Source organism: Cherax quadricarinatus, chromosome 23, assembly GCF_038502225.1.
Source record: "Cherax quadricarinatus isolate ZL_2023a chromosome 23, ASM3850222v1, whole genome shotgun sequence".
Taxonomy (NCBI): Eukaryota; Metazoa; Arthropoda; class Malacostraca; order Decapoda; family Parastacidae; genus Cherax; species Cherax quadricarinatus.
The window spans coordinates 32,200,992-32,215,049 of record NC_091314.1 but is presented as its reverse complement, the minus strand read 5'-3'; the positions used below and the strand labels follow the sequence as shown (position 1 = coordinate 32,215,049).

Below are 14,058 nucleotides of genomic sequence, written 5' to 3'. Positions count from 1 at the left end.
TCAATGCTTGTAATCATAAGATTTGTAGTGAATCTATAGTTAGAATTAAGTAAAAAATAAAGTAAATATTCTAAAGCTAAAAAAAAATAGCACCTGAATTATTTAACAAATGTAAAAATAATGAGCTAAGGTAGTTTTTTAAAGCTAAAATAAAGGAGACAATATAAAAGGGACTAAAATAATTTGTGGTGAACAAATAAAGTGATGATCAAATAATGGAGCTTGGGAATATGATAGTAGGTAGTACTTTAAAGCTAATTCTTTAAAGTTAGAATTATAATAAAAAATTATAATATAAAAGGGACTAATATAAGTTGTGGTGAACAATAAAGTGGTAATCAAATAAATGAGCTTTGGAGTATAATGGCAAAATAGTGAACTTATTAACTTTAGCACCTGAGAATAGCACCTTGATTATTTTAACAATTGTGAATATTTGAGCTAAGGTAGTTATATAAAGCTAAAATAAAGGAAAAAAAAAATATATAAGGGACTACAATTAAGTAATGGTAAACAAGTTAAATGGACAGATAGTCACTATGAAATAATATTGGTTTAGGAGTAAGATCTGATTTGTAATATTAAATAAGTTGAGCAGTTTATTGCACAATAAAAAGTAAAAAAAAAATGAGGTAGTTGGTACTAGCTAGCAAAAGATAGTTTTGGTACTTGCAAAAAAGTAATTGGAATATACACTAATTGCACACACAATAAAAAGTGACTAAAAAAAACAAGTAGTGGTAAACAAAATTAAATGGACAGGTAAGAACAATGAATAATATTAATTTGGAGTAAGATTTGACTTGTAACATAAAATTATGAGCAATTAATAGCAGTAAGAAAGAAGTAAAAAAGTATTGGAGGTAGTTAGCATTAGCTTGTGATGAAAAAAATAATAAAACTAATAATGCACAATATAATAGTAAGGTACACTATATCCTCATGATTCACTCACGCCTCATCGTATTAACACTACTATTTGAGGAAAGTGATATAGATCGAGAGTTTAGTGGATTTGGCACCAATAGGGCCAGTAATATTCAAGGAATTAGTGAAAAATGTCGACGATAACCCAGATGACCCTCACGCCATCACCTCTGGGGTAGCCACACCTGATCCTGGGCCAAGCACCTCTGGGGTAGCCAATTTGGCCACAACAGACCCTAGGCCAAGCACTTCTGGGGTGGCCAGTGTGGCCACACAAGGGCCTGGGCCAAGCACTTCTGGGGTGACCAGTGTGGCCACACAAGACCCTGGGCCAAGCACCTCTGGAGTGGCGAGTGTTACCCATAGGCAACTTCGCAAGAGGAAACTATCATTATCCCGGTGTTTTAGTGATAGTGACAGTGATGTAAGTGCCGATGAGATTGATTTTATGCCATTCGAAGATTCATTTAGCACTAGTGAAGTTCATTATTCACCAGTGAAGCGCACTTTTAGGCGTCGTTATCTACATTCAGGCAGTGTTCCATATGTAATCCCCAAGGGTTGTGGCAGGTCACTATCCAAAACCCTTGTCACTGATAGTGAAAGTGATCATGAAGGCAAGTATGTGGGGATGGAGGAAGTAGTGGTGGGTGGCATGGTGCCTGGACCACATGGTGCAGTGGGTGGACAGACAAAGGACCACCCAGCATCCCCTCAGCCATGTGCTGCGTCCACTCCTGTCCCCCCCTCCTGCTCCCCCTCGCCCCATGCCACAGGTCCACCCTGCACCATGTGGTCGTGAGTGGAACTGGACAGAAAGTATGTTCGTGCCACAGCCTTGTGATTTTGGTACGAGTTGAAGTGGTATCCAGCCAGAATGTCCCATAACAAATGAGTCTACAGAGTTAGGCTATTTCCAGTTGTACTTTGATGAGCCTATAATGAACTTGATAGTGACCCAGACAAACAATTATTACCAATATACCATAGACAACATAACAGAGGTTGGAGAATCATCATGGCTGCACAGGTGGAAGGACACAACAGTGGCTGAAATGTATTTATTCTTTGCCACTGTCATGCTTATGCCACATGTCTATAAGAACAATATACAGGTCTCCCTCAACATTTGCGTTTTCAACTTTCGCGGGCTTCACACATTCACGAATTCCCAACCGCCAATTTCCCAGCCTCCAAATTCCCAGCCGCCAAATCATATTTAAGTTTTCCACCACCTGCAAGTCCCTACTACCCTCCCTCCGACCCCTGCAACTGGCAGCCAGCCCTCCCACCAGTGTGGCGAGTGTTTTGTTTGTTCATTATTTGCTATTAAACTACAATAAAGTTGGTAGAATTACCGACAATATGTAAAGTAAAAGGACACAAGTGCAACTAATGTGACATTTTATTGTGGCAACGTTTCGCTCTCCAGGAGCTTTATCAAGCCATTAATGGCTTGATAAAGCTCCTGGAGAGCGAAATGTTGCCACAATAAAATGTCACATTAGTTGCACTTGTGTCCTTTTACTTTACATATTAAACTACTGTATAAATAATGTAAACCCATTTATGACTGCATATTGGAATGGCTATTTGGACAGGTATTGGACGGTGACATCATGTGTTTACTCTTGAACACAGCAAAGAATCAAACATTTCTGCTACTGCTAATAATAACAATAGCAGTAGTAATAATAATAATACTAATAATATTAATGATAACAATAAATGCGATATGAATTGAAGAAGGAAATTGTACAAAAATGCGAGGGAGTGGTTGACACATCGTCAGTGTGGCTTTGTTTATGCTGGAGTGAGCATTAGTCTCCATGCTCTTCCAAACATTTCACAATAATTCATTGTGTTTGGTGTTTGTAGATTGAGTGCGACTGGAGTGGTAGAGGCAGTGGTTGAGGCAGTGGGTGAGGCAGTGGGTGAGACAGCAGTTGAGGCAGTGGGTGAGACAGCAGTTGAGGCAGTGGGTGAGGCAGTGGGTGAGACAGCAGTTGAGGCAGTGGGTGAGACAGCAGTTGAGGCAGTGGGTGAGACAGCAGTTGAGGCAGTGGTATTTAATAACATACATGTTAATAATAATAATAATAAATGTTAATAATATGTATTATTATTATTTATAACATGTTATTAAATACCACTGCCTCAACTGCTGCCTCCACCATTGCCAAAACCGCTGCCTCAACCCCTGCCTAAACCGCTGCCTGTACCAGTGCCTGAACCGCTGTCTCTACCAGTGCCTCAACCGCTGCCTCAACCACTGCCACACCCACTGCCTCACCCACTGCCTCACCCACTGCCTCAACCACTTCCTCAACCACTGCCTCTACCACTCCAGTCGCACTCAATCTACAAGCACCAAACACAATGAATTATTGTGAAATGTTTGGAAGAGCACGGAGACTAATGCTCACTCCAGCATAAACAAAGCCACACTGACGATGTGTCAACCACTCCCTCGTATTTATTTCCTTCTTCAATTCTATCGCATTTATTATTATTATTATTATTATTATTATTATTATTATTATTATTATTATTATTATTATTATTATTATTATTATTATTATTATTATTATTATTGTTATTATTAGCAGTAGCAGAAATGTTTGATTCTTTGCTGTGTTCAAGAGTAAACACGTGATGTCACCGTCCAATACCTGTCCAAACAGCCATTCCAATATGCAGTCATGAATGTGTTTACATTATTTATACTGTAGTTTAATAGCAAATAATGAACAAACAAAACACTCACCACACTGAGTGGCGGGAGGGCTGGCTGTCAGTTGCGGGGTCGGAGGGAGGGTAGTAGGGACTCGCAGTGGTTGAGGAAGTGGTGGAGGCAGTGGTCCAGGCATTGGTGGAGGCAGTGGTATTTAATAACATACATGTTATTAAACCATAACGTGTATGTATTTAGTACAATTTACGACGTTTTCATGTATTTTATGATTGTTCGTGGTTCAACAAGTTAAGGAAGCAGTATTGTATTATATTTCCCTACAATATTTTGGGGCACGAAATGTTCGCGATTTTTCAACATTCGCAAGGCTCTTGATCCCCTAACCCTCGCGAATGTTGAGGGAGACCTGTACGTAATTACTGGTCCACAGACCACTTCATCAGTAGTGTAGTTTTCCATGACCACCTTCCCTGCAACAGATTCACTCTGTTGCTACGAATGTTGCACTTCTCAGAAATATGCCAAACGGCAATGACCTTCTGTACAAAAATCCGGGAAGTGTTTATGTATTTGAAGCAGAAATTCAGTGCATACTTTTATCCCTTCAAGAGCATTGTTGTTGATGAGTCCTTGATTCTGTTCAAGGGACGCCTGTCATTCAAGCAATATATACTGAGCAAACATAATCGCTTTGGTATAAAACTTTTTGTTATGTGTTACTGTGAGAGTGGTCTTGTGTTAGATGTTATTGTATACAATGGGAGAAATACACTTGATGATGACAGACGGATGTTGGACATTTCCGGTGATGTTGTTTGCAGGATGATGGAACCATACCTTGGCAAGGGCCATACATTGTACATAGACAACTGGTATACAAGCCCTATACTCGCTGATTTCCTAAGTGTGAACAATACTGATATATGTGGAACAGTGAGAAGGAATAGGAAACATATGCCAAGGTTCAGTGGAGGCAGTGTTGAAGGTGCAGTGCAAGTGTTTCATGCTAATGACATCATGGTACTGACATGGCATGACAAATAGGACATGACATTGCTGTCAACCATCCACAGAAACGAGATGGTACAGACAGACAGACTGAGCAAGTTCAACAAAGAACCTATTGTAAAGCCAGCTGCTGTCGTGGACTATACGGACAATATGCGACTAGTTGACATGTATGACATGATGACAGGGTTTGTGTGTAGAAGTCGCAAGTGGTATATAAAAGTGTTTTTTTCACCTTGTAGACATTGCAGTGCTCAGTGCATTCAGTATGTACGAAATGAAGACTGGAAAACGACAATGTTTTGCAGAATTCTCTCTGAATGTTGTCAAACAGATAGCAAGAAAGTGTGGTACCACACCTGTACCTTCCCCTCAACAGTGACCTGTCACACCACAACCTGTCCCCCAACCACAGCCAGTGGGGAAAGTGCCAGACTGAATCACTCCTAACTGTCACTGTCTGGTACCAATACCACCTACCCAAAAGAAGAAGAATGCCCAGAAAAAGTGTGTTGTGTGTGCTACCACCAAAAAACGACCCCAATAGCAGAAGGACACACGATTGATTTGTCACCAGTGTGGGGTGGCACTCTGTATGAATCCATGCTTCATGGAGTATCATACAATCGTGGAGTTCTAGAAACATAAGTAGGACATGTAAATACTTGTATATAGTTGTAGATAATATAGGTAGTAGGTTGGTAGACAACAACCGCCCAGGGAGGTACTACCGTCCTGCCAGGTGACTGTAAAACTGAAGCCTGTAATTTTTTTACACGATGGTAGGATTGCTTGTCTTTTTTTTTTTCTGTCTCGTACACATGCAAGATTTCAGGTACGTCTTGCTACTTCTACTTACACTTAGGTCACACTACACATACATGTACAAGCATATATATACACACCCCTTTGGGTTTTCTTCTATTTTCTTTCTAGTTCTTGTTCTTGTTTATTTCCTCTTACCTCCATGGGGAAGTGGAACAGAATTCTTCCTCCGTAAGCCATGTGTGTTGTAAGAGGCGACTAAAATGCCGGGAGCAAGGGGCTAGTAACCCCTTCTCCTGTATACATTACTAAATGTAAAAGGAGAAACTTTCGTTTTATCTTTTGGGCCACCCCGCCTCGGTGGGATACAGCCAGTGTGTTGAAAGAAAGAAGTTGTAGATAATAGAATGTGACTCAGCCAGGTGTGCAAAATCACCTGTCAGTGTGTACATGTGTGTTTATGACAATATGATGATAATTTTGTATATAATATTGGTGTATAAACAACAATTGGCATTGAAATCAAAGGATTTACTGCAAAACATAATTATCATACCATGAAAACCAAGAAAATAAAAAAAAAAGGGGGGGGCAAATATGTAGAATTTCTACAAGCGGCAGTGCTCCATGTTGCCGTCAGGTGATCTCCAAGTGCCAACTTCGCGGCCTCATATCTCGGTAAGTACTGGCCCTAAAACTTTTTTTGTTTTTTTATTGTAAAACGCTTAACCCTTAAACGGTCCAAACAGATCGACGTTCAAATTCGTAGTGCTCCAAAAGTAGATCTACTTTTTTTTACATATTTTCAAATATAACAAAAAGAAATGTAGATAAAAGTTTTTTTACATGTTTTCAAATGTAAAACAAAAAAGATGATCTACATTTTTTTACATGCTTTCAGATGTTGAAAAAACGTATATATACGTTTGGACCGCTTAAGGGTTAAAAAAATGTGCTTTTTTTTTTCTATATAAAAAAAACTGATTATTTTTTTTTTTTTTAAATATTTGTTGCGCTGCGCGAGTTAACATATATATACGCTTGGACCGTTTAAGGGTTAATACTACAGATGTAACAGAAATAATAGTATTTCTTACCTGGTGTTTGTGGATGATTGTAAAGAGAGTGGAGAGTTATGCTGTGGCCCTACTGGGCTGAAGTCGATGGTTGTGCTGGAGTGTCTAACTTTAAGTCACTCAGTAAGCCAGTCAAGTCACATCACCACTAGTTGCAGGCAATTTCTTTACCAAATCGTCATGCAGCTGCCTAGCCTTTTCACAAATAAGCGACGTCATAAGACTATCTCCTGCTAATTGTTTCTTGTTTATCCACACCATTAATAACTTCTCAACATCTTTGAGTACAGTAAGGCCCCGCTTTATGGCGTTTCGCCTTACGACGTTCCACTAATACGGCGATGTCAAATTATGACCAAAATTTGCTATATGGCAAGCGGTCTTTCAAATACGGCGCCCCCACCCAGTTTGTTTACATTTTCTGTGACCTCATCTATTATGTCAGGAAACTTTCCAAAATTTCAAGTGTTTTAAAGTTACTGCATATTTTATATGTACTCTGATAATTATACTTAAGTGTACCTGTACCTAAATATACTTACACACTGCGCTGGTGTGCAGGTACACATTAAAATCGCTAAGTCTCTCTCTACTCATGACGCCTATACTACGTAATAATAATCACTCTTGGGCACACTAAATGTCTTATTTAACATCAATATAGGCATTTTCATTAATCCATCTATGATATTTTCCTCAAAATTATATATGAAACCCATTACATAGCATATAAACATGATACATACACTCGCAGAATAAAAATTGATGTAAATATGAGATTTGTTTACAAAGCAGCTGTGTAGGTAGTGTCGGAAGAATTACGTTTTCTCTAGTCAAACTGGGGGATAACTGTAGAAAAATATTCTTTTCGTATGCCTTTACTCTATATATAGCAATTCACGACCCTTGTGGGTTTAGTGCTTTTTATAATAAATAATAATAATACTAATAATAATTTATTATTAATATTAATAATTATAATATTATTTAATATTATTATTATTATTAATAATATTAATAATAAATTATTATTATTATTTATTATCAAAAGCACTAAACCCACAAGGGTTGTGAATTGCTATATACAGGTCTCCCTCAACATTCGTGAGGGTTAGGGGATCAAGAGCCTCGCGAATGTTGAAAAACCGTGAATGTCTGGTGCCCCAATATATTGTAGAGAAATATATTACAATACTGCTTCCTTAACTTGTTGAACCATGAATAATCATAAAATACATGAAAACGTCATAAATTGTACTAAATATATACATGTTATGCTTTAATAACGTATGTTATTTAATAACATGTATGTTAATAATGTATGTTAATAACATGTATGTTATTAAATACCACAGACTCCACCACTGCCTCCACCACTGCCTCCACCACTGCGAGTCCCTACTACCCTCCCTCCGACCCCCCACAACTGGCAGCCAGCCCTCCCACCACTGTGTGGCGAGTGTTTTGTTTGTTCATTATTTGCTATTAAACTACAGTATAAATAATGTAAACCCATTCATGACTGCATATTGGAATGGCTATTAGGAAAGGTATTAGACGGTGACATCATGTGTTTACTCTTGAACACAGTAAAGAATCGAACATTTCTGCTATTGCTAATAATAACAATAGTAATAATAATAATAATAAATACGATATTGAAGAAGGAAATTGTACAAAAATACAGTGGACCCCCGGTTAACGATATTTTTTCACTCCAGAAGTATGTTCAGGTGCCAGTACTGACCGAATTTGTTCCCATAAGGAATATTGTGAAGTAGATTAGTCCATTTCAGACCCCCAAACATACACGTACAAACGCACTTACATAATTGGTCGCATTCGGAGGTAATCGTTATGCGGGGGTCCACTGTACGAGGGAGTGGTTGACACATCGTCAGTGTGACTTTGTTTATGCTGGAGTGAACATTAGTCTCCCTGCTCTTCCAAACATTTCACAATATTTCAGCAGTTGAGGCAGTGGTATTTAATAACATATATGTTATAAATAATAATAGTACATGTTATTATTAATAACGTGTATTATTATTAACATGAATGTATTAATAACATATATGTTATAAATAATAATAGTACATATTATTAATAACATGTATTATTATTAACATGTTATGTTATTAAATACCATTGCCTCAATCACTGCCTCTACCACTCCAGTCACACTCAATCTACAAGCACCAAACACAATGAATTATTGTGAAATGTTTGGAAGAGCAGGGAGACTAATGCTCACTCCAGCATAAACAAAGTCACACTGACGATGTGTCAACCACTCCCTCGTATTTTTGTACAATTTCCATCTTCAATTATATTATATTTATTATTATTATTATTATTAATATTATTATTATTATTATTATTATTATTACTATTGTTATTATTAGCTGTAGCAGAAATGTTTAATTCTTTGCAGTGTTCAAGAGTAAACACTTGATGTCACCATCTAATACCTGTCTGCATAGCCATTCCAATATGCAGTCATGAATGGGTTTACATTATTTATACTGTAGTTTAATAGCAAATAATGAACAAACAAAACACTCACCACACTGAGTGGTGGGAGGGCTGGCTGCCAGTTGTGGGGGGTCGGAGGGAGGGTAGTAGGGACTCGCAGGTGGCGGGAAACTTAAATATGATTTGGCGGCTGGGAATTTGGTGGCTGAGAATTTGGCGGTTGGGAATTCGCGAATGTGTGAAGCCCGTGAAAGTTGAAAACGTGAATGTTGAGGGAGACCTGTATAGAGTAAAGGCATACGAAAAGAATATTTTTCTACAGTTATCCCCCAGTTTGACTAGAGAAAATGTAATTCTTCCGACACTACCTACACAGCTGCTTTGTAAACAAATCTCATATTTACATCAATTTTTATTCTGCGAGTGTATGTATCATGTTTATATGCTATGTAATGAGATTTGTTTACAGAGCAGCTGTGTAGGTAATGTCGGAAGAATTACGTTTTCTCTAGTCAAACTGGGGGATAACTGTAGAAAAATATTCTTTTCGTATGCCTTTACTCTATATATAGCAATTCATGACCCTTGTGGGTTTAGTGCTTTTTATAATTAATAATAATTTATTATTAATAATAATATTATTATTTAATATTATTATTATTACTATTATTATTGCCTTCATTCATTCTAAAAATGGTGTGTTGCTGTTTGTTTATTCTGAACTAACTTGTACAACTTGTACACAATGTAAGAGTATTTGTATTGTGAGGTAATTATTATTATAATAAAAAATATTGAGGTAAATGTTTTACAAACTCTTACAAATGGACGTGAATGAACTAAAAGTAGACACACATTAATGCACATTTATTTCGCCTGACCAAGTGATCGTCCACTACCTGTTCAGTTTGTGTTCTTACATTGTCTCAACTCTGTATCTCGTTCTCTCTCTCGTTTACTCTTTCGTTAACTAGTTGGCTCTCATTGACGATGGCGTCTAAGGTTAGCTGTGGTAAAAAGAGAAGTCGTAAGCCTCTTGCTTTAAGTGCCAAGTTAGAGGATGATGGTGTGCCATTCTGATTTTATTCAATAAACACCCTGCCACTCACCTCTCACACATTAATATTAATATTTTAAGGTAAGTAATAAGTGTACTCTGTGTGTATCTTACCTTTTATTGTGTTTTTAATGCCTATTTTTTATTGCTAACTTTATGTAAGTTAGTGTAAACTTGTTGTCTGGCATCTATTGCATATTTTATGTGCTCTGATAATACTTGTGGATCTGTGTGGTAGCCGGGTGGAAGGACAACATTATGTTTTCTCTGCTCAGCCATCAGAGGAAACGTGTATGAATCTGCATTTGGCCCAGCCACTCCCTCACTCCGCTTTTGTTTACAATTTTCGGCATGAATTATTCATTACTTCTACCTTCGTTTATGATGGCATCTAAAGGTAGTTGTTAGAAATGATTAAATTCAGTGAACAAGGTACATCGATGTTAATAATATGGCTCTGGCCCACAGTGTAGGTAGCCGGTAGGTGTAGCCCAGGCAGGCTACACCTACCGGCTACCTACACTGACTCCCTACAAATAAATAATACTCACCTCTCTTCCTATATTAAGACTACACATATTTTAAGGTAAATAATGAATGTACTGTATGTGTATTTTACTTCTCTGGGATGTTTTAAATATCGTATATTAAGTATGAGATGGGGAGCCAGGGCTACCTACACCTGGGCTACCTGCGCCTGACTTCCTACAAATAAGTACTACTCACCTCTCTCCCTACATTAAGATTACAAATACTTTAAGATAAGTAATGAATTTACTGTGAATGTATTTTACTTTGTGTGTTTTTAATGCCTAGTTCTATTACTAACTTAATATAATTTAGTGTAAACTTGTTGTCTGGCATTTATATGCATTTATAAATGGAAAAAAATGGCGTTCTGCCTTCCGGCAATGTCTGCTTTCCGGCGACAGCCTGGAACCTAACCCGCCGTATAAGTGGGGCCCTACTGTACTGGTGATCTCATTTTTGTCAGCATATTTACCCCCTTTGCAACAACAGCTTCCTTGATTTCCTTTTTCTTGGCTATGGTGGAAGATATGGTTGTACGGGATTTGTTATACATCCTGGCCAGTTCGCCCATATGCACGCCACTTTCATATTGTTCAATGATGTTTTTCTTAAATTCAATCGTATTTCTCACCTTCTTTACCAAGGGCTTGGCACTAGGAGCTTTCTTTGGAGCCATGGTAGCTTATTTAGCACTTTTTTTTTTTTTTTCAACAAGTCGGCCGTCTCCCACCGAGGCAGGGTGACCCAAAAAAAAGAAAGAAAATCCCCAAAAAGAAAATACTTTCATCATCATTCAACACTTTCACCACACTCACACATTATCACTGTTTTTGCAGAGGTGCTCAGAATACAACAGTTTAGAAGCATATACGTATAAAGATACACAACATATCCCTCCAAACTGCAAGCACTAAAATGAATGGAATATTATGAAATACTTCGTATGAACACGTGAGGGGACCGTCGCTCACTGGTAAACAATGGCACACTGGCTGGGAAGGGAGGTCGAGGCGGCTCAGAGCGTGAGTACGCGTCCAGGACGAAAGATGATTAGCGAGTCAACGGACCATTTGCAAGCCAATGTTTAGACGAAATAACAGGACTCTTTCTGAAATGGACGGCTTTCAGGCTGGATGATTATTGAGGGACCACTGTAGTTGTCAGAAAAAATCCCATAGCTATTTTCATTCTTCCATTTGTTTTTTGGCCTTCTTTGTAAATATCACTAATGTAAGTAATATTGGCATTCACAAGACAGAATAGGTAGAACAAAATAGATCTGTGGGAAATCCATTAAGTTCATTTTGAAAGAAATTGTATAGTTAGTTTACAGTGTAGGAGTGCATGCCGACAAAGGAAAATGGTCATTGTGAAAAATCAAAGCTATTCATGAGATGCCCTTCACTAAAAAAAAAAAGTATATTCAATCTAAATTATAAAGCTCATGATTTTTTTTTACCAATTTAAATACAGTATTGTTAATTACATTAAAAGTAAATAAGATATTATGGACAGAATTCTTCAGCTGGTTCACATGTGGCTCTATCTAATCATATCTATCCAAAACAGGTGATGTGTACTTGTGCTTTACATACTTAAAGTATAATTAATATCAACAGTGGGAGAGGAGGTGATCAGCTCTATTGGTCGAGGCCTGTGTGTTCTAATAGGCATTCACAAGAATGATACCCAGGCAGATATTGATTTCATGTAAGTTTTTCATATGAAGTAATCCACTTTTAACTGAGTTTACTTTTGCTTCTATACATCTGGTATAGAATTCAACCTGACCTAAGGTAAGTTGGGTAAGGTTAAACTATGTTGCATTAACTTTAGTAAGGTTAGCTTAGGTTCTTAAGTTAGTTTTGGTGCAGAACTAAAAAAAATGGTATACACTGCTGTCAGAGGTTACGTGTGGTCACTGTCCTAAGCTGTCTTGGCATTAGGGTGGGGTGTTACTGAGTACCATGGCCTGCTGTAGTGTTTTGGAATCTCAGGTTAAAGTGTTGAAGAAGAAGGTTCCACTTCTTCAGGAGGAAAATAGGAAGCTGAAGCTTTGCCTAGATGGGTTTGGGAGTGAGTGTGAGATCGTGGGAGCTGGCGAGGTAAAGGATACCAGCAGTGAGCTAAAGAGTTGCAGCTGCTTTAAGTGGCAAGTGGTTCACAGTTCAGGAAGAAGGAAGATAAGGAAGGTTAATAGAGAAGATGTGAAGGTAGGAAATCGATTCTCTGTTCTTCAGGATGAGTGTACTTCAGTGGTTAGTGAGGTTAGAGGTACCACTGACTCCCCTGCTAATCAAGGTAAGAATATTCTAATTGTAGGGGATTCTCGGGTAAGATATATGGACCGTGCATTTTGTAACAGAGATAGGAAGGTCAGACCAAGGTCAGATAGAGGTATGGGTGTTTGTGGGAAACAGTCAGGTTGCAGTATTAGGGTTGAAAACATCAGATATTACCAGGATACCCCAGGGATTTGTTTAACCCTTTGACTGTTTCGGCCATATATATACATCTTACGAGCCAATGTTTTTGACATTTTAATATGTGTAAATTCTAACAGCTTCAAATCAAGCAGGAGAAAGCTGGTAGGCCCACATGTGAGAGAATGAGTCTCCATGGTCAGTGTGCGCAGTATAAAAAAAAATCGGGGAGCCAGTGGTGCATTGTGGGAACGTCATTTCAGTAGTCCTTGTTCAGCATGCCTAGTGGCAAGAAATATTTGACTCCCCAGTGAATCTGGGCCTCTTCTCTTTCCAAGTAATAGATCTAACACAGATAGAAGTGTCAGTGAAGAATTTCATGGTTTTGAGGAGTTTGTGACCAAAAGCAATGTCCAGAATACCAGAAGAAAGAGAGGAGAAAGAAAGAAAGATAGAAAGAGAAAGAAGGAGAAAGGAAGAGAAAGGAGAAAGAAAGAGAAAGAAAGGTAGGTAGGTAGGAAGGACAGTGGGGAAGGAGGCATGGGACCCCATGGGAGTTGACAGGCAGCAAGGATAGTGAGTGATGGTATAATATGTCATTTTGACAGCTGCTGCACCCTGGCTCAGCACATTTAGAAGCTCACACACACACACACACACACACACACAATTAGAGGAAGTGCAAAGGTTTGTAACAAAGTTAGTTCCAGAGCTAAGAGAAATGTCCTACAAAGAAAGGTTACGGGAAATTGGCCTGACGACACTGGAGGACAGGAGGGTCAGGGGAGACATGATAACATACAAAATACTGCGTGGAATAGACAAGGTGGACGGAGACAGGATGTTCCAGAGAGGAGAGACAGAAATAAGGGGTCACAGTTGGAAGTTGAAGACCCAGATGAGTCAAAGGGATGTTAGGAAGTATTTCTTCAGTCATAGAGTAGTCAGGAAGTGGAATAGCCTAGCAAGTTAGGTAGTGGAGGCAGGAACCATACATAGCTTTAAGATGAGGTAAGATAAAGCTCATGGAGCAGGGAGAGAGAGGACCTAGTAGCACTCAGTGAAAAGGCAGGGCCAGGAGCTGAGTCTCGACCCCTTCAA

The 14,058-nt window shown here is 38.4% G+C and overlaps 1 protein-coding gene across 1 annotated transcript in view; it reads left to right on the top strand.

Annotated features, from left to right (window-relative positions):
* Positions 1 to 12,143: 12,143 nt before the first annotated feature.
* Positions 12,144 to 14,058, top strand: part of LOC128685701 (D-aminoacyl-tRNA deacylase 1) — a gene marked incomplete at its 5' end in the record, with an annotated part of 119,211 nt that continues 117,296 nt past the window's right edge. The window contains one exon of the mRNA XM_070088118.1: positions 12,144 to 12,244. Coding sequence (XP_069944219.1) covers positions 12,144 to 12,244 — 101 coding nt within the window. The remainder of the gene's footprint in view (positions 12,245 to 14,058) is intronic.